This window comes from Miniopterus schreibersii, assembly GCF_964146895.1.
Source record: "Miniopterus schreibersii genome assembly, chromosome: 1".
Taxonomy (NCBI): Eukaryota; Metazoa; Chordata; class Mammalia; order Chiroptera; family Miniopteridae; genus Miniopterus; species Miniopterus schreibersii.
The window spans coordinates 153,928,018-153,948,879 of NC_138101.1; the positions used below are offsets into that span (position 1 = coordinate 153,928,018).

At 36.5% G+C, this 20,862-nt stretch overlaps 1 protein-coding gene and 1 pseudogene across 3 annotated transcripts in view; one reads left to right on the forward strand and one right to left on the reverse strand.

Annotated features, from left to right (window-relative positions):
- The window catches only part of DNAAF4 (dynein axonemal assembly factor 4), a 33,231-nt gene that overhangs the window by 4,035 nt on the left and 8,334 nt on the right, over positions 1-20,862 (reverse strand). For both annotated transcript variants that reach the window (XM_081161424.1, XM_081161425.1), the window contains exons 4-8: positions 12,290-12,521; positions 8,822-8,967; positions 6,949-7,058; positions 1,509-1,662; positions 127-232 (exon numbers count right to left, since the gene is read on the reverse strand). In XM_081161424.1, the coding sequence (XP_081017550.1) occupies positions 127-232; positions 1,509-1,662; positions 6,949-7,058; positions 8,822-8,967; positions 12,290-12,521 (748 nt within the window). The remainder of the gene's footprint in view (positions 1-126; positions 233-1,508; positions 1,663-6,948; positions 7,059-8,821; positions 8,968-12,289; positions 12,522-20,862) is intronic.
- On the forward strand, positions 17,286-17,670 carry LOC308568463 (small ribosomal subunit protein uS8 pseudogene; annotated as a pseudogene). The gene has a single exon. The product of its transcript is annotated as a small ribosomal subunit protein uS8 pseudogene (transcript).

A 20,862-nucleotide genomic window follows, 5' to 3' on the forward strand; every position in this document is an offset into this window, starting at 1 on the left:
AACAAAGAATAAATTAAGTGATAAAAATACAAAATAATGGAGTCCTAAAAAGTCATGATCTTAAATAACCCCAAAGATATTTTTTCAGAGTATAATTTGAAACTTAAAACATTTCTATCATCTTACCTTCTACATACAATTCTAATTGACAGAATGCTGTTCCGCGTCGTACATGTGCCTTCATTCTTGCATGAGCATTGTCTGCAACAGGTGGTGTCAATAATTCTAGTGCCTTACAAAAAAAATATATAATAATAATGAAAAGACATAACTTTCTAATTTAAACCTGAACAAAAACATGGTAAAAACTTTAACTTTAAAACAAGCCTCAAACCCTCACCCACCTAAACTTGTGGCTTAGCTAGCACAGAAATTTATTAAATACATACATTTAGTGAACAATTTAAGGAATTGTTCAATTGTTTCTACATGAGATTCATACCCTCTCCCCCAGAGTTATGATTTGGTTTATCATTTGAAATCTCTAAAGCTTTACCTTTACTAACAAGAATGATTAAATAGCATTTGTGGTTTTTTTATGTTCAAATTAAATGACTCCGTTTATTCATTTATTCAATAAATATATAATTTTTAAATATGGTTTTACTGATTTCAGAGAGAGGAAGGGAGAAGGGAGAGAGAGATAGAAGCATCAATTATGAGAGGGTCATTGATCAGCCGCCTCCCACACGCCCCCCCACCAGGGATCAAGCCCGAAACCCGGGCATGTGCCCTGACAGGTAATCGAACCTTGATCTCCTGGATCATAGGTTGATGCTCAAATGCTGAGCCATGCCAGCCGGGCTCAATAAATATTTTTGTATGCAGAAAATTGTACTAGTTAAAGGAAAACTAGATAGAAAAAATATTGTTAGATGTTCAATAGCTTAATGAGATCAAAGTATAAGGACTTGGTTGTTTCCTTCCATATCCTCAATCTCAAGGAGCCACAAAAGAGATTTTGCATGTGATTTTCCCTTAAAACAAGTTACTCTGATATGAGAAAAAGAAAAAAAAAAAACTAGCAGTTTAAGAAAATGAGATGATATTAGTAGTGAAAATTAGGATATTCTAAGTTACTCTCAAAATGGGAACACAATTATTGAGATGGCCTTTGTGCAAGTGGTAGTGACACCAAGTGCTCTTCCTTCTACTGTGCATCATATGTGCAAAATTTTAATAAGAAAAAGGGTGAGCACCAACTGAGAACAATTTACTCATTTCTGTATGAATTTCAACTGACATACCAAGGCAATTTAGTAGCCATTGATAGGGGATTTCTAATCGAACTTGAAGTCTCAAGAAACACCAGTTCCTTGTCCATGCAAAAAAAGAAAAAATCTTTATGCTTTTCCAGAAAAAAAGATGTAATAAGCAAGATGATTCTTAAAATCCTTTATTATTTAAATAATCCTCAATTACTTAAATTTGACACATAAAAGGTAAGGGCATCATTTAAACCAATAACAATTTTAAAGTACCATATATAAATAAGCAGATATATATACCTTAGAAGAATCTTCAATGGCCTTGTGCAAGTTTTTTAATTTTAGATGGCAAGCAGCCCGATTCAGATACAACAGTGGAATCTTATTATTTAGTTTTATGGCTAAGTTGTATGCATTAATAGCTGCCAAATAGTTTTCTGTTGCAAACAGTTTGCTAATGAGACAAAAACAGAAAGAAAAAAATATAACATTGAAACAGAAACACAAATAATATCTAAAGGAAGCTGGCAAAGGGGATGGCTTCCTCCTTTCCTATTTTCTGTCCAATGGGGTCATAGGCTACTCCGACTCCACACACATCAGTGTGGAATCGGCGTGACCTCACCTCCACGCCCACGGGTAGGCATCAGCAGTTTAAGCCAGGACGCTATTCCACCCTCCCTGCTACAGAGATGGGCCCAGGGATGGGCTTAGGACCCAAACTGGTCTACTCAGGAGGAAGCCTGTGACTTTGTTTCCCAGGTTAGAGACTGAAAAATTGGAAAACTCCCCCTGCCGGATACAAAAGAAAGCACACAACCCAAATTGTTGCTGAGCGTTTTTAACGCCATAGGGAGAGCCAGACTAGAATGAAGCTACGAAAAAGAATAAAAGGGCAGAAAGAAACTCAGTCCTCAGTGATACCGTTAAGCTGCTGGATCAAGCTTTACCTAAAATACAATACACTTTTAGCTTTTAGTTATATTAGCCAACAAATTCCTTTCACGTAAATGTAGTTTAAATTGGGTTTTCTTGGTTACCTGCAAACAAAAGCATCCTAACAGATATACTCTTTCAATTCAAATCTTCCAAAATTCTCTTAAAATAAACAGATGTGCATAATTAAAGAATTTATTTTAAATGTTTTCTTTTTTGTTTTTCATGTACAATTCCCAGAATTTTGAAAAATGAATAAACATAAGGAAAACAGAAAATACTCTGCCAAGTATAAAAGTGCCACATAAATAACACTTTATATTCATTTCCAGTCAATCATGCATACTTGACAGTTCTAGAATATTCAACATGATGACATCAGCAGCGGGCCCATAAAAACAGCCAGCAAATCCTGAATAAAAGGTACAATGACATCACTGTGACATCCAACCTAAGTCTGACTCAAGTTTAAATTAACTCACACAAACTAAAAAAGCAAATTCTGTGGGAATTATGTTTAGGATTTTTTTATCCATTTTGAGTTAATTTTTGTATATGATATTAGGTAAGGGTCAAACTTCATTCTTTTGCATGTGGATCTCCAGTTTTTCAAACACCATTTGTTGAAAAGACTGTCCTTTCTCCACTGAATGGTCTTAGCACCCTTTTAGAAAACCATTTGACCATATGTATGTGAGGGTTACTTCTGGGCTATCTATTCCATTGGTCTATATGTCTAAACAAACCTTATAGTAATATAAATTGGGGGACAGTCCCATTTATAAGTTTTCAGTCTTATAATGCAACAGTTTTATCACAAAAATTCTCCCAGGTTCTAAGGAAGGAAGAACTACAATGAATGGCATGAAGAGAATCACTGTAGGATGCATGATAACAAGAAATATGAAGTATTAAACTTTTTAATGTTTATATATATTAAAATATAAGTCCATATGAACATTACATTCTTTAAAGCTAAATACACTACAAACAACCAAAAATGATCTGAACTCAAAAATAGCCAAATTTCAAAAGAAAAAGGGAAAAAATTAAACCTGTCTAAAAGACGGTAACCTTTGAACACCAAATTTAAACAGAGAAACCAATAACCATTAAGTCTACCCATACACTCTAAATAAGGCAATGCTAGTGAAAAGAATTACGCAAAAGTACTCATTCATTTAACACATATTGAGCACTTATTTTATTCTAGAGACACGGACAATTGCAAACTACTCTCATTTTTATGACGACTGATTGGTTTGCCTTTGTAAAGAAAGAAAACATTGTAACTGGCAATGGCCAAAAGGGTCAAATATTCTTTATAAGAGTTGAGTGTGGGAGAAGCAACAAGAGACAGGAGTGTTAAGAAAGAAGCAAAGTAGAGGGAAGTAAAGAAAGGAGCAGAAAAGAGGAAAAATCTTAAGTAGTGGGGCTTAGAACCTGGAATGGGATCAGGGAGCAACACATTCCAACAGAAGCCAGAACAGCTTGGTTTTGTGGGCAATAGGAACTAGAGCACCCACTTGTCCCTCACAGGACTTTGAAAGTCTGTGTCTCCTTCAGCATCTTGTTTGGGTATAAAACATTCTTGGGTATCCCAAGAGCTTCTAAAGCTGACATCAGTGTGCCTTAAGGCACATCAACCACTACAATTTAGCATTCAGGGTGGAAGGAGAAAAAGGATACTGCATATTAAACAAAATGACAAGTCAGGCCATAATAGATGCATTGCAACACAATATTATGGGCTGTAAAATGCATACAAACAACCAACTGAACAAAATTATAATTACGTCAAAGAAGTCATCTTAGAATATGGCATCTAAATTTCTTTAAGTCAGGAAAAAGGCAGCAGCATAAGAAAACTGTCTTAACTCCATAAACAGTTTTTAAAATGCATCAAAGCAAGGCAGATTTGGCAGACCTGTACTAAAAGCAGGTGGATACAAGGGGGGCTGTCGGGAGACAGTTCTCCATGGATCTCTCGCATGTCTTATGTCAGATCCACTGGCAGATTCTGTTTGGGAATATCTTTTCAAAGATGTTTGTATAGCACACAACCCTGAAAGACAAAGACAGTACCTCCCTCTGGGGCAAAGAGCAGATTTGCTTGTTGCTCAGTATAATAAAACAGTATCTCCTTAAGAGGCAAAGGTTGGACAGGTTTGCTTACAATCTTATTAAAAAAACTGTGTTCCTTAAGCTCAGCCTTCTCAGCTGTCGTGCAGACCTACTGTGTGTATAGCACCCACCTGGGCTCACCTGGGCATTGGCCCTGTGGAACTTGAGGGGCAAAGAGAACCAACATAAATGAAGCTCACACTGCTTCCTGCACCTTGAATAATAAAGTCCTTTGTCTCTGACCCATGAGTCTCCTGTCTTCTGCCAGCACCCATAAAACTATGGTAGCTAACCTGTTACAGTTCTTGCCAGGGCATGGACCCAAACCAAAGTATTACAAAGAAATTCAATTTGGCAAATAGCACTGTATGTTGTGTTGGGAGAAGATGGTAACAGGTGGTCAACAACCGGCATCAAAAAGTCCAATAGGAGGGAAACTAGACTTTGGTTTTTGAGCACACAATAGAGTATACAGATGTTGAATTATAATGTTGTACACCTGAAAATTATACAATGTTATTAATCAATGATACCCCAATAAATTTAATTTTCAAAAAGCACAACATGAAGTAAAAGGACATGCAGAAAAGGAAAATAGAATCCATCTACAGAAAATTCAGAAACTGCAATCATACAGAAATTCAGACAAGTTGGGACTGGGTTAGTCTGTCAGCAAATAGCAGGCTGCTACATACAAAGTTGGGGTTCAGAAGCAGAATTAACCTAAGTGGCAAGAGGAAAAGCAAAAGCAAAGCAGAGACTCACTCCTAAAAGGACTGGAGGCTACAAAATCGAGCAGTTGGCCAAGAGAATAAAAAGAAAATTCAGACACTAGAACTAGGGCAGGCGATCTTATGAGCAGCAGTACCATGATGGTGGGTGCTAAACTGTAGAATTATATCTATCCTTAATTCTCTCCTACCGAACGTTAGAATTTGCTGTAGAGGGTGAATTACACAGATGGGTTCTAAGGGTTCTAGTGGTTCTAGTGTGGGGGAAAAGGGACTTGAAGTCTGGGGTTAAGACAGGGTTAGTCCAAAAAATCTTATGTTAAATATCACACATGGAGTAATGTCAGTAGGACAGAACAATGGTCCATCTACCTTATATGATTACAAGTGTCTGGAAGGGTAGCAATTAAAGTTATTTAGATTCTGAGTCACATAAAGCTTCAAATAACATCATATAAGATAAGATTACATAGGCTCTGTTTTATGTGAGACATTCTCAGTAAAAATGTACATAATGTTAATTGGGAAAGGTAAAAATGCTTTCGTAAGCAAATAAAATTACTTAAGATTATGTATTTTCCTGAAAGGTAGATTTGACATTTAAAACTAAGACATAGCAGTGGAAGGCTAGGTAAAGAAAAGGAAAACATTCTGTGGCTTTTTCTACATGCTTCTTTTTGAGTTCTTACAATCCCCTAAACAGTTTCTTCAGCTATTGCTCTTTTAAAGGTGTGCCCACAAGTACCCTTTTCTGAAAGGGTAGCACAGAAAGGACAGCTGGACTTTTTTGCCTATGTATGTATATACAGAAGGCAACCATAAAACACAGCCTCTGGCCCTAGCCAGTTTCTCAGTGGTTAGAGCGTAAGCCCTCAGACTGAAGGGTCCCGGATTCAATTCCAGCCAAGGGCATGTATCTCCATTGCAGGCTCAATCCCCAGCCCTGGTTGGTGCTCAAGCGGGAGGCAACCAATCAATGTGTCTCTCTCACATCCATGTTTCTCTCTCTCTTTTTCTCTCTCTCCCCCTCTCTCCTCCCCTTTCACTCTCTCTGAAAAAAGCAATGAAAAAAACAAACAAACGAAAAACAGAAACAGCCTCTGGAGATGAAAGCATGTCATCCTTTGGCTTAAATTCAAAACACTGCTTCTGAATCAGCTCTGCTAGAGAGCATGCGTTTCTCTCTAACAATTCTTACCTCTCCTTTAATCAGTTTGCACTTGGCCTTATGATTAACTGTACTTTGCTCTGTTTCTCTGGGTGTCAACAGTTACTAAGTTTTTTTCCATCTCTCCTCATTCTTAAAATTTATTTATTTATTTTAATCCTCACCCGAGGATATTTTTCCCATTGCTTTTCAGAGAGAGTGGAAGGGAGAGAGAGAGACACCAATGTGAGAGAGACACAATGATTGGTTGCCTCCCACACATGCTCCAACCAGGGCCAGGACGAGCCTACAACTGGGGCACGTGCCCTTGGCCGGAATCAAACCTGGGACCCTTCAGTCTGTGGGCTGACGCTCTAACCACTGAGCAAAACTGGCTAGGGCTGATTTGACTTTTTAATATGGAGGCCCTGCCTACCTAATTTGTTTTTTAAATATATCTTTATTGATTTCAGAGAGAGAAGGGGAGAGGGAGAGAGATAGAAACATCAATGATGAGAGAGTCATTGATCGGCTGCCCCCTGCACGCCCTCCACTGGGGATGGAGCCCGAAACTCGGGCATGTGCCCTGACCGGTAATCGAACCTCGATCTTCTGGATCCTAGGTCCATGTTCAACTGCTGAGCCACACCTGGCCGGGCCTGCCTACCTAATTTATTTGTATTATCTCTTCCCAAAAAACACCCACATAAACATATATGTCAAGATATCTGGGAAATGTGAGAACAACTAATGTCTACACAAGTTTATTATCAATTTCATGGCCAGAGTTCAAACAACTTACTTTCCTTTATCTTTCAGCCATTCTGGGTTCTTTTCTTCTTCTTTTAAATCACTAAGTTCAGGAATATCAGTATTCATTGCTCTTCGTGCCTCTGCTTGTTTGTGTAGCCACTGAAAAGAGAATGAAGTACACAAAGGTCTTATTGTTATTAACAGTCACTTTTAGATTTCCCATCTTCCTACATTAGACAGAAATACTATTTTTTATGGAGTGAATATTTGTGTCCCCTAAAATTCATATATTAAAGTCATAACCACCACTGTGATGATATCTGGAGGTAGAGTCATTGAGAGGTAAATTAGGTTCAGATGAGGTCATGAGTGTAGGGCCTGCATGATAGGATTAGTGTCCTTATAGAAGAAGAAGAGACTAAAGTGTATGTTCCCTCCTACCCCCCACCCCCACCCCGGCACCCTGATCTTGGACTTCCCAGCCTCTGGAACTGCGAAATAAATGACTGTTGTTTAAGCCATGTCCAATCTATGGTATTTTGTTATAGCAGCTCAAGCAGACTAATATAGTACTTGAAGAAGGTGATTTTAAACTTCTAGTTTTTATACATTAAAAAAAATTTTTTTTAACTTTACTAGCTGATTAAGATCAAATATATAAAATTTTCTAGCCTGGCCGGGTGTGGCTCAGCGGTTGAGCATCGGCCTAGGATCCAAGAGATCATGGTTCGATTCCCGGTCAGGACACATGCCGGGTTGCGGGTTGCAGGTTGTGGGCTCGATCCCCAGTGGGGGGTGTGCAGGAGGCAGCCAATCAATGATACTCTCATCATTGATGTTTCTATCTCTCTCTCCCTCTTCCTTCCTCTCTGAAATCAATAAAGATATATTTAAAATAAATAAATAAATAAAAATAAAAATTTCTAGTCTAAATTTCATCCAAATTTGGGAATTCATGTGCGTATTATTTCTTTTCTTGTTTATATTTTTATTTTCTATATTGAAAAAAATATTTTATAGTTGTAATATTTTACAATATAAAGTAATAAAATATAAAATACATTGTTTAACAAAAAGAAAAATGTCAATATTTATAAATTGTCATTATGTCTTAAGTATCTTCAATTATTTCCACAACTTTTCAATTGAGAGTCATATCAGTTCACACCTTACCTTAAAGAAATGCAGTTGTTGGTGCTTATATAGCTAAAGATACAATATTTAAAATCTCAAAGCTCAGGAACTTATAAATGAATGAAAGATATTAATTCCAAAGCATCACACATTAGAATATCTGATATTAATAATTGTAATAATATATTAATAATAAATTTCCGTATCTGTTCTTACCACAACACATACTGATCCAAACTTTACAAATCTATTATAGAAAATGATGGAACTGACCAAATAAATGGCACATGCAACAGTTTATCTCCTGGAATAAGCAACACTACTGCATATTAAATCAGTGTTCTCTCAACAGCATTAAGGAGCCAAAAAAGTAATCCTGCAAAATATATTTTTCTCATAAGGAAATACTAAAATTCATTCATGAAGTAATATCTTTAGTTTAATAAATACTTAAAAAATTCAGACCTAGAATTTGTTTCAGATGAAATAAAAAATAAAACATTTTTTCCCCAGCTGGCGTGGCTCAGCAGCTGAGCATCCACCTAGGATCTGGGAGATCGGGCGGGATTCAATCCCCAGTCAGGGCACATGCCTGGGTTGCGAGTTCAACCCCCAGTGCGGGGAGTACAGGAGGCAGCCAATCAATGACTCTCTCATCACTGATGTTTCTATCTCTCCCTCCTTCTCCTTTCCTCTCTCTGAAATCAATACAGACATATAAAAATAAATAAATAAATGAATAAATAAAGCATTCTTGTTGTGGTCATTGTAACAGCAAGTATACCCACCTCCTCCTCTTCTGCTACTCGTGATTCCCGGAGAGCTGTTGGGAATACTCGAGGGGTGAAGTTGATCTGAATACTGCCAACAGAGCGAGGAGCAGGAATACTGTCTTCCTTTAACTTCTCAGAAAATATATTTCCTGAGATTCCCCCTTGAAAAAAAATATTAGTTAGTTATTTCTCATTTTCTAGTTAATAGTCAAGCTAACTTTAAAATAAATTACCCATCAAAGCTACTTCTAAAATCCTATACGAATAAACCAAAGATACTTTCTGCAAGAAGGAATATAAAATCCATCATTGAAAGTATGGCAGCTAATTATCTGTTCTTTAATCAATGACCCCAGCTACTTTTCTGGGGTTCTCTTTGGTAAACCACGCAATGTCTCATTCACATTCACTTTAGGGCTGGGCACTCAGGCAACTGCATCAGCTCTAGAGGAGGGCACCGAGGCAGAGCCATCACTGCCAACACCACCTCTATTTCCTTAAGCTCCAACAGCAATATCTTCTATAGGCCTCCTTTGGGTGGTAGAAAAGCTTTTCAGCCATCAGAGAGAGCTAATGAGGACATGGAAAGAGTAATAATGAAAAACTATACATCTTTATACAGGTAGATATAATGATTGTTAAGCCGATGTAAGAGGATAAATCAATCTATGGCAAAAATTTTCTACAGATGCCTGTGGTTGAGACTATCTTCCTAGCCATTCTCCCATCTTCCTTTAGTAACAGGATTTGAGTTCTGAGCCTGGCACGTGACTGTGCTGGGCTGGAATCTACATCATCCAGCCTCCCTTAAGATCAGGTGTGGTTATGTGTGAAACCTGTGAAGACAGAATGTGAACAGAAGTAACGTATACCACTTATGGAGCATCATCTTACAGGTAAATCTAAGCAAAAACAATGCCAACTGCAGCACCCACCTCGGACCAGCGATGAAAGCCAAATGCTGGGGTTTTTTTTAAAGAGGTTCTCTTCTTTTTATTATTATTATTTTAATCCTCATTTGAGGATTAAAAATATCCAACGATATTTTTTCCATTGCTTTTCATAGAGTGGAAGGGAGAGAGAGAGACATCAATTTGATGCCTTCCGCATGCACCCCAACCAGGGCAGGGATTGAGCCTGCAAACGTGGTACGTGCCCTTGGCCAGAATCGAACCTGGGACCCTTCAGTCCGAGAGCCAACGCTCTAACCACTGAGCCAAACCAGCTAGGGCACCAAGTGGGTTTTTAAAAACAGTGGAGAACACATGAAAAAATGTTGTGAATAAGATTTTAAATGTTAATACAAGAGAATAAAAATAGAATAAAAAGTAAAAATTAAGTATATAACTTCAGACTATTATACTGATAATTACATATATTTGGAAACTAAAAAAAAAAAAATCTCCCTAATAATTCAAGGGCCAAAGAAAAAAATCATGATGGGTTACAAAGTATTTGTAACTAAATGACAACAAAACACAAGATATCAAGACTTGGTGAATGTATTAACATATAGTACTTAAAAGAAAAAAGAATTTCAAATGCATGTATTAAAAGATTCAAAAAATTAATGAAGACAAGTTGGACAAAGAACAGAAAACCCCAAAAAAGCAGCAGAATGGAAGCAAACACAGGAATTAAGGGATTAGGAAAAAAAGAAACAACAGAAAGGATCAGCATAACCAAAACATACTTTTTTGAATAGACTAAGAAAATTTGCAAAGTTTATGATAGTTGATCAAGAATGAATAAAATAGTATTCGGTATAAAGAAATGATATCATTATAGAGTAGAGATAAGCAATAAGAGGGACTTTATGCCAATAAATTTGAAAAGATAATATGCATAATTTCCTAGAAAACAAATTACCAAAATTGACCTGAAAAAAACAAAGTCTGAATAACCAGTAACTATTATAGAAACTAAACGCACTTCCATAAGCAACCTACACCTACACAGTATTAGTAGTTTTACTAAACCTTTAGGCAACAGATATTTCATATGTAACCAAACTGCTTCAAGGAACAGAAGAAGAAAAGCTCCATAATGTACAGGGCGTAATTTGGTATCAAATCTGGACAAGGACAGTACGAGGAAGGAAAAAATGTAAGTGAATCTGCCCTGGTCAGGTAACTCAGTCAGAGAGTCGTCCTGAGACACCAAGGTTGTGGGTTCAGTCCCTGGTCAGGGCACATACAAGGAACAACCAATGAGTGCATAAATAAGTGGAACAGCAAAAATTGATGTTTCTCTCTCTCTCCCTTCCTCTCTCTCTCTAAAAATCAACCAATAAAATTTTTTTAAAAATGCAAGTGAATCTCAATATGAAGATAAACATAAAAATCATTTATAAAATATTAGTAAATTGAATTAAACTGTGTAAATATCAGCACGATCAAGATCTTGAGGATACTTCTTAACTATAAAAGTGTTTTTGGGTTCCGTAAGTATTTGAAGATATCCAATTTGTTTGGCAGTATTTGAAGTACAGAAGGAAATGTTCCATATACTACAGTTGGTATAAATATTTTGTTAAAATTTCATTAAAGAAGGAGGTATTGTGGTAGTTAACTTACATGTCAATATTAAACCACAATAAAATATATAAATTCAGTAATGGTTACTGCTTAATATTCACTCCAAATGACTTCTCAATATGCTAGACCTCACTGTTAAAGTAGTAATTAGCCAAGTAGAAAGAGCATAGGTTTCAGATGCAGACAGATCTGGGTTCACATTCCACAGGCTTACTTATTGAGTATTTGTTTATTCTTTCTGAACATTTATTTCCTCTATTATAAGAATAGCAGCACTTATCACAAAGTATTGTTGTGAAGACTGAGTGATACATCCAAAAACGTCACCTGGCATGGAGTGATCACCAATAAATGTTATTACTATTATGTAAGTGATTTTTACTACAAAATGTTCCATTTGCTAAATATACACAAAACAAAGTTTAATATTCTAAAATGAGGTAAAATCAAACTCTTAGCTTTCAATAAAGAAATATGTTCTTTTAACTATTTTTAAACACATCAGGATGAAAGTTCAAAAGAACCCTTGTTTGCTTAAGATTAAGTTTGCTTAGCAGTACTCATCTTCCTGAATCATGTGAGGAAAAAGTCTTTTAATAAAATTCCTAGTTTCTTATCTCTAAAGGAATAAATGAATGTTCCTGGCATTCACATTCCATTCCAAGACCTTTTGGAAGTGAGTTAAATATGTATTTAACAATGCCTATGTAAGTTTCAAAAGGACTCACACAAGTAAAAACACCGAATTCTTGCTCATTTCATTATAAAAATTTCACTACTTCCGAGAAGAAAAAAGTAAATCTTTCACCTTAGTCTCTGTATTGCAATACTTATTCTCGATATGCCAAAATAATGACCTAAGGTTGTAAACTGATAACAACGACAACAAAAGCGGCCTATATACTCCACCAGGACTCACTTTCCCAGAAAATACTAATCACCCTACCATTTGTGGCAAGATTTCTAGATGCTGAATTTCTAGGAAGATTTCTATGTTTTAATTTTTTCCTCTCTTCTCCTATTTGCTTTTCTTGTTGATGTAACTTCTCTTCTCTCTGAATTCTTTTTTGTTCTTCAGCTTTTCTTTGGCATTTTTTCCAGGCTTCCAATTCTTTAGTTGCTTTTATCCGTTCATTTTCTTTCATACGTTCTATTTTTTCCCTCTCTTCTTCTTCAATCTGTAAAAATTATAATTACCAAAATTTTAAGACATATAAAAAAGAAACATTTAAAAAGTAATAAATTCATTATAATATTTAATTATCCTTCCCTCTAAACTGTTGTCATTGTATCTGTAGCAATAATTAGTAGTAAATAAAGAATTAAAATGGGAGTGGTAAATGATTTAGCAATATGCCCAAGGATTGGGCTGCCATGAAACACAGGTTTTAGTTCAGACTTACCATTAACTACTGATACGCTATTAGGCAATCGCTTTTCTAGCTTCAGTTTACTTATATGTAAAATGTGGGTAGGCATTCAATTAGATGATATCAAAGGGCTTGGTAAAAAAATATTTTTTTTGCTAAAAGTCAAGTTACTTGTCCCAAAACCTAAACACACACACACACATTTGCTTACTACTTATCCCAGTCTTACCTTGTTTTAGGACTGAAGCTGTGCCAACAACCTTCACTTGAGTAATGAGGGAATATTTAGGAGAAAAATAGGAAGAATGAACTAAGGAGTTTGCCTCTGGTGGGTGAAAATGTTTGAACTTTGAGCCCCACTGCCAACTACATTTCCCATAGCTGTTATGTGAAACTTCCATGTGCAAAGCTAAGTATCAGATAAGTTTGAAAGCAGTAAATGGCACAGGGGAACGCTAACTTTCTCCCTTTCACCAGCTTCCCTCATATGGGGAAAAACACTCTGAAATAGAGTAACTGGTTGGTGTATATGATTGACTCTATGTATCTGACTTTCCTATGGTAATAAAAATATTCTCATCTTGCCCTGGCCCGGTGGCTCGGTTGGTTGGAGCACTGTCCACACACCAAGCGGTTGCAAATTCGGTCCCCCAGTTGGGGCACATACAGGAGGCAACCTATTGATGTTTCTCTCTCATTCCCTCTCTTTCTCTTACTCTCTCCCTTCCTCTTGCTCTAAAAATCAATAAAAATATATTGATTAAAAAAATAAAAATAAAAATATTTGCACCTCTGCCCCCTGGAGAACAGATTCTCCCCCTCTCTGTGTCATCCACGTCACAGCAAGACCGCAAGTGGCTAATCAAGCCCTGAAAATATGACCAGTGTGCTTGAGAAACTGAATTTTAACTTTGTTTCACTAATTTAAATGTAAATTAATATACATTTAAATAATACATGTGGCACAGCAATAGCATGGCATGCTGAGAATGAGCTTTTGGAGGGTGAATTATTTTAGGGTAAAGAATTAACATTCCCTGAATGAGAACTATCCTGCAGGTGTGTTCTGTAACACCTGCTGACTTAATACCCTCTTTTGGAAGACTGGTTACTTTCCTGTTGAACTGTGCAACACTGACTTTAAAATAAATGTCATAGATTACTGGACAGGAGTTTCCTGTAGTCCCAGAATTGTCCCTAAGGCCTAAACTAAGCACAAGAGATGCTGATTATTTCGTGTTCTAGGTTCAGAGAGCTGCCAAGAGCTTGGGCCGGGAAGAATCTGGTGTGGCTTTGAGCCAGCTTTACTGCCCGACAACAGGGTGTGACGACCAGCGACCAGTGGTGCTGTGCTAGTCTGAGGCCAGCTTCACCCGGTTAATGATATGTTTGCCTCTCTTCCTTTCCTCCCTCTCTTCCCCAACACATGGAAGAGGGGAAAAGTATGTGAAAAGTCAGAACACCCTCACCCCTCACAGTAAGTGAATTTTTAAAAATTTTAAAAAATGCTACGACAGTCTTAATTACCAAAAATGAGACTATTCTTATAATCAAAAGTAATGGGAAAGTTCTGTTATTACAGCCAAGAAGTAGTTAAGGGAAATATATGTATAATTTGTAATAAGCTAACTTAGAGGCAAAAAAAAAAAAAAATCTAACTCTTTAGGGAGTCATGTGGAAGGGGAGGGACCAAGAAGAGCTTCACAGAGCACATGACACAGGAACTAGAAGAGAAAAACCTGAGGAAGGTAATACCACAAAGCTTATGATAAAAGGAAAAGAGAGCTTATGTATATCAAAGAGAAACAGAGACAGACAAATGTTAAAGTTCTTTTATTTAAAAACAAATATGGGAACATACCACATAAAGGAGGAGTGTTTAGTAACAGAAAAACTCAGAAGGCTAGAAAAACAATCGTCACACATGAAGAAACTGAATTTTAAGTGCTTGGTACCGCTCAAAAAAGGCTGCCATAAAGTGTGGGATATGAGTTTACTCAGACAGCAACTTTAACTAATAGAGTAGTGAGCAATTCCTGAAGAAAGGAGAGTCTATATTTCTTTTAATTTGGAATGAATGGTTTATCAAGGCAATGTTCTTTATAAACCAATCTTACTTATAAGTTATATGCAAAAATCATAAATAAAACATTAGCTAACTGAACTGAGAAAAATATTAAAATTATAATACATCTTGATCAAATAGGGTGTTTCTTATTTATGTTATTAGGAAATCTAAAGAGAAACACAACATGACCTCAGTACATGTCAAAATATCGGCGGATACTAAGAATAACAGGGAAATGTAGCTTGCTGACAGGACCCACAATGCCCAATGGCCTGGAGAGGCACTGGAGATACCTCCAGCCAAGCCACAAAGGCCAGTGTGCTTACAGTGTTACTCTTTTCTTGGAGGTAACCTATACAACAGAATTTTTAAAATAAGAAATATAAATATGGATTATAAGGAGACAGAACTGTCATTATTTGCAAATAATATGGTAACTACCTAAAAGAACCAAAATAACAAACTGACAAACTATTACAGCCAAAAGCTAAGTTCAGCAAGGCAGTCTACAAACTCATAAAAACAAACTAACTTACCTACAAACTGGCAATAAATGATTAGAAAAATACAGTGGAAAAAGTCTATCATTAGTAACTGCCAGAAAAACCTTTAAAAGGCTAAGAATAAGCTTAACAAAATATGAGCAAGTCTGAAGAAATGGAGATAAATGCCATGTTCCTAGGAGGAAATCTCGTTATTGTAAATACATTCTGCAAATGAATTTCTAAAGTCAATGTAAATCTAATCAAAATACCAAGAGGACTTCTCAGAGAGCTTGATAAATAAATATAAAATTCATCCACAAAAGAAAATGTGCTGGTTTTACAGAGGTATGAAGAGGCTGGCAATTCCCACCCACTAATATCAAGTGTAAAACTGGACAAATCTATCAAAAACAACCATTTCAATGCACTGGAAATTAACAAAAGGTGGCTTGCAAACTGAGAAGTGCTTGTTTTGGAAAAACTGCTGAAGTTACAGGTAAGAACAGTGGGAGGCTGCGCTCTCCTGCCTGAGGTTGCTCTCAGTTAGAATAACAAGACTGGCAGTTTTACCAACATGAAGCTAACAACAACAAAAAAAACCCAGAGCTTTGTTGGCAAAAAGGGTGGACCCATTTCAGGGTGGGGCAGCAAAACCTTGTGGCTTTGGTGGATAAAAGTAGTAGACTTGGTTGGCAATGAGCAGGGAAAACTTGCAGTTGAGGTCTGAGGTTGAGGTCCTGGTTAGGGTGAGTGCCTAACTAGTCAGAAAATTCACATAAAGATCATATAAATGAGACAGCTATAGAAAGTCTGTGATAAATTCACCACACAACTCTACTAAAGAGAAAGCTATGTATTTGTGGGGGAGATCTGAGGAAACCTTGCATAAAATGAAGCCAAGGTAGGCATGAGAACTGGCTCCAACTTTGAAGGTATTCTCAAATCTACACATAGATCAATTGGCAAAGGGTGGGAGCCTTTACCACCTCTGCCCAGCTTAACAATTAAGCTATACATACACAGGGAAAGCCCCTAAGGAAGCCAGTCTAAAAAATACAAATTAAAAAACTTAGGAGACATCAGCAGCTGTATATCCAAGGGAGACTAGACTGATTCCACAATTAAAGTCTAGGCAAGTTACTAAAACTAAAACAATTCTGAATAAATAAACAAAAATCAAATAAATAAAACAGAGCCCAGAAATGCTATAACCTACTAACTAAAATGTCTAGTTTCAACTGAAAATATTTCAAAAAATAATTGGTAAAAACTCAAATTTGATGAAAATATTAATCTATAGCTTCAACAAATCCAAAGTAAAATAAATGTAAAGATATACACCTAGCTACAACTTAGTTGATGTGCAAAATTAGTACAAAAGCTAAACACAAAGAAGGAGATCTTAAAAACAGCTAGAGGTAAAAGACTCATCCTGTACAGGAAACAACTATACAATTAAAGGCTGATTTCTCATTAGAAACAATGGAGGACAGAAGACAGTGAAATTACATGTTCAAAGCACCAAAAGAAAAAAAACTATAAACCACGAATTCTATCGACAGTAAAACCATTCCTTAAAAATGAAGATGAGCCCTGGTCGGTGTGGCTCAGCTGGTTGGAGCACCATCCAGTAGACCAGAAGGCTGCGGACTCCATCCCTGGTCAGGGTGCGTGTGAGGCAACCGACCAATGTTTCTCTCTCACATCAATGTTTCTCTCTGTCTCTCTCAAAAAAATAAATTTTAAAAAAATTAAAAATAAAGATGATTCACCCTGGCCAGTGTGGCTGTTAGTTGGGCCTCATCCCGATAAGCCAAGGTCGCCAGTTTGATTACCCATCAGGGCACATGCCCAAGTAGGGGGCGTGCAGGAGGCAGCCGATGGATTTGCACTCTCATAGCGATGTTTCTCTCTCTCTCCCTCTCCCTTTCTCTCTCTTTAAAAGTCAATAAACTATCCTTTAAAGAAAACAAGAAGATGGCTCTTCCTGCCATCTCTCCGTGCTGCATAGTGGTATACATGAATGTTCTGGCTGATGCTCTCAAGAGTATCAACCATGCTGAAAAGAGAGGCAAAGCCAGGCTCTTACCAGGCATCGTCCAGTTTCTGACCATGCTGAAGCATGGTTACATTGGCAAATTTGAAATTACTGGTGACCACAGAGCTGGGAAATTTATTGTAAAACACACCGGCAGGTTAAACAAGGGTAGAGTCATCAGCCTCTGATTTGATGAGCAACTCAAAGATCTAGAAAAATGGCAGAACAACCTGCTCCCATCCTGTCAGTTTGGTTCCATTGTACTGATAACCTCAGCGGGCATCACGGACCATGAAGAAGCCAGACACGCAGGAGGGAAAATCCTGGGATTCTTTTTCCAGGGATGTAATACATACGTGCAAATAAAATGCCTCAATGGAAAGAAAAATGAAGATGAACTAAACATATTCCAAGAAAAAGAACAACTGGGAGAATCCATTGCTAGCAGAACTGCCCTACAAGATATCCTAAAGAAAGTTCTTCAGGCTGAAGAGAAATGGCACCAGACACTAATTTAGACCTATAAGAAGGAATGAAGAGTATGAGAAATATGTGCATAAGTATAAAAGACAATATAAATGGATAAACAAAATGCGGTATAAATATAATGATAGAACATGATTCAGCTTTAAAAAGGAAAAAAATTCTGACGTGTACTATAACATGAATAAATTGGAAGATATAATGCTAAATGAAATAAGCCAGTCACAAAAAGGCAAATATGGCATGAATCTACTTACATGAGGTACTTAGAGCAGTTAAATTAATAGAAACAGAGAGTAAAATGGTTGCCAGGGGCTTAGGAAAAGGGGGAATGGGAGTTATTATTTAATGAGTACAGAGTTTCAGTTTTGTAACACAAAAAAGTTCTGGAGAAGGATGGTGGTTCAGTGTGAATGTACTTAATGCTACTGAACTGTGCACTTAAAAATTGTAGTGTTAGTTTTAATTTCTTGAGGAAATACTGTTTTCTGTAGTGGCTGACCAGTTTATATTCCCATCAACAGTGTGGTTCCAAACAAATTTTAGGAAGTTTTTTTCTATTTCTGTGAAAAATGCATTGGAATCAAGATAGAAATTGCATTGAATATATGGATGGCTTTGGGTAGTGTGAACATTATAATATTAACTCTTCCAATCCATAAAAACAGAATATCTTCCTTTTCTTTTTTAAATCATTTTTATTTTTCAATTACAATTGACCAACATTATTATATTAGTTTCAGGTATACACCCCACTGATTAGACATTACATAACTTACTAAGTGATCATTCTGATAAATCTCACACCCATCTGACACTATACACAGTTATTAGAATATTATTGACTATACTCCCATTGATGCCATTGTAAATGTGATTGGTTTTTTCTTTCTTCAGATAATTCATTGTTAGTGTATAGAAAATACTTATTGATTTTTGCATATTGATTTTTTATCCTACAACTTTACTGAATTCACTGATTAGAGCTAACAGTTTTTCATGGAGTCTTTAGGATTTTCAACATATAATGTCATGTTACGTGAAAACATTTCATTTCTTTCTTTCCAATTCAGATGTCTTTTATTTATTTTTCTTGCCTGATTGCTCTGGCTGGGACTACCAGTATTATGCTGAATAGGAATGGTGAAGGTGGGCACCCTTGTCTTGTTTCTGATGTTAGGGGAAAAGCTTTCAATCTTTTACCATTGAGTATGATGTAAGCTGTGGGCTTGTCATATATGACATTTATTATGTTGAAGTATATTCCTTCTATATCCAATTTGTTGAGAGTTTTTATCATGAATGAATGTTGGATTCTGTCAGATGCTTTCTCTATACCTACTGAAATGATCATATGATCTTTATTCTTCTATTAATGTGGTATATCACATTTATTGATTTGAGTATGTTGAACCATCCTAGCATCCCAGGGATGAATTCCACTTGATCACAGTGTATCATTCTTTTAATGTGCCACTGTATTGGGCTTGCTAATATTTTATTTAGAATTTTTGCATCTATAGTCATCCGGAATATTGCCCTGTACTTTTCTTGTAGTGTCCTTATCTGGCTTTGGTTTCAGGGTAATGCTGACCTCATAAAATGTGTCTGACAGTGCTCCAACTTCTTTACTTTTTTGGAAGAATTTGAGGATTGGCTAACAAACACACTAACTGGTATTATAAATGTTTGACCCTACACTATCCACCTCTTTTCCACAGTCCTATTTTTAGTCACTAACAACTCAATTGGTACTCAAGCCAAACTCCACAAAGGATGGCCTATATACAGAGGGTTAAAAAAACTAATATTATCCTAAAATTATCTCCCTATAAACCTTCACTTAGTTCCCAAGAAGCTCATTAGGGTCTAGATTCAGGGACCTGGGAAAAAGGGAGACAGAAGACTGACTGTTCTGTGCTCAAGTTGTAAGATTCCTGAGAAACCTTGCGAGATCCTATCTCTGAAGCCCTGTGAGGCAAGAGGACACAGGAAATAAAAAAGTATTTTAGGCCCTGGCCAGTGTTCTCAGTGGTTAGAGAGTCAGCCCATGTATCAAAGCATTGAGGGTTAAATTCCCAGTCAAGGGCACATACCTTGGTTGCAGGTTCGATCTCCCACCCTGGTCATGGCTCGTGAGGGAGGCAACCAATGGATGTCTCTCTCACATTGATGTCTCTCTCTCTCTCTCCCTCCTCCCCTTCCACTCTCTAAAAATGAATGAAAAAAATCCTTGGGTGAGGATTAACCAAAAAAAATGTATATTAACCACACCTCTGAAAAATCTTGAAGTAAACAAAAAAGTGGACATATATGTGATTATTGAATGTTTATATCTACACAGATGCTGTGAAACTGGTATATACATAAAAAGGAAGTAGATTAGTACACTTGACAGAACGTATGTATAAGAAAGGTAGTGTCAAAGACAACAATTGGATAACAATGGATATATTATAATAAAAATTTAATGGAAAAGCCAGTCTTCAAATTCAAATGGAATTGCAAGGAACCCAGAAAAGCCAAAATATTTTGAAAAAGAACAAAACTGGAGCACTCACACTTCCTGATTTCAAAACTTATAAAAAAACTACAATAATCAAGAAAGTATGGTACTGACATAAGGATAAACATATACACCAACAGAATAAAATCGAGAGTCCAGAAATAAACCCCTATATCTATGAGTTGACTGATTTTTGACAAGATTGTCAAGACCATTAAATAGGGAAAGAACAGTGTCTTCAACAAAGAACTGGGACAACTGAATATCCACATGCTAAACAATGAGGCAGAAACTATACCTCACATCATATACAATTAACTCAAAATGGATCAACAATCTAAATATAAGAGCTAAAACCATAAAACTTTTAGAAGAAAACATAGGATGAATCTTTAACCTTGGATTTGGCAATGGATTTTTAGATATGATTAAAATCAAAAGCATAAGCAACAAAAGAAAAAAATAGAGAAACTGGGCCTCGTGAAAATGTAAAACTTCTGTGTGTCAAAGGATACTATCAAAGTGAAAATACAATCTACAAAATAGGAGAAAATGTTTGGAAATAACTT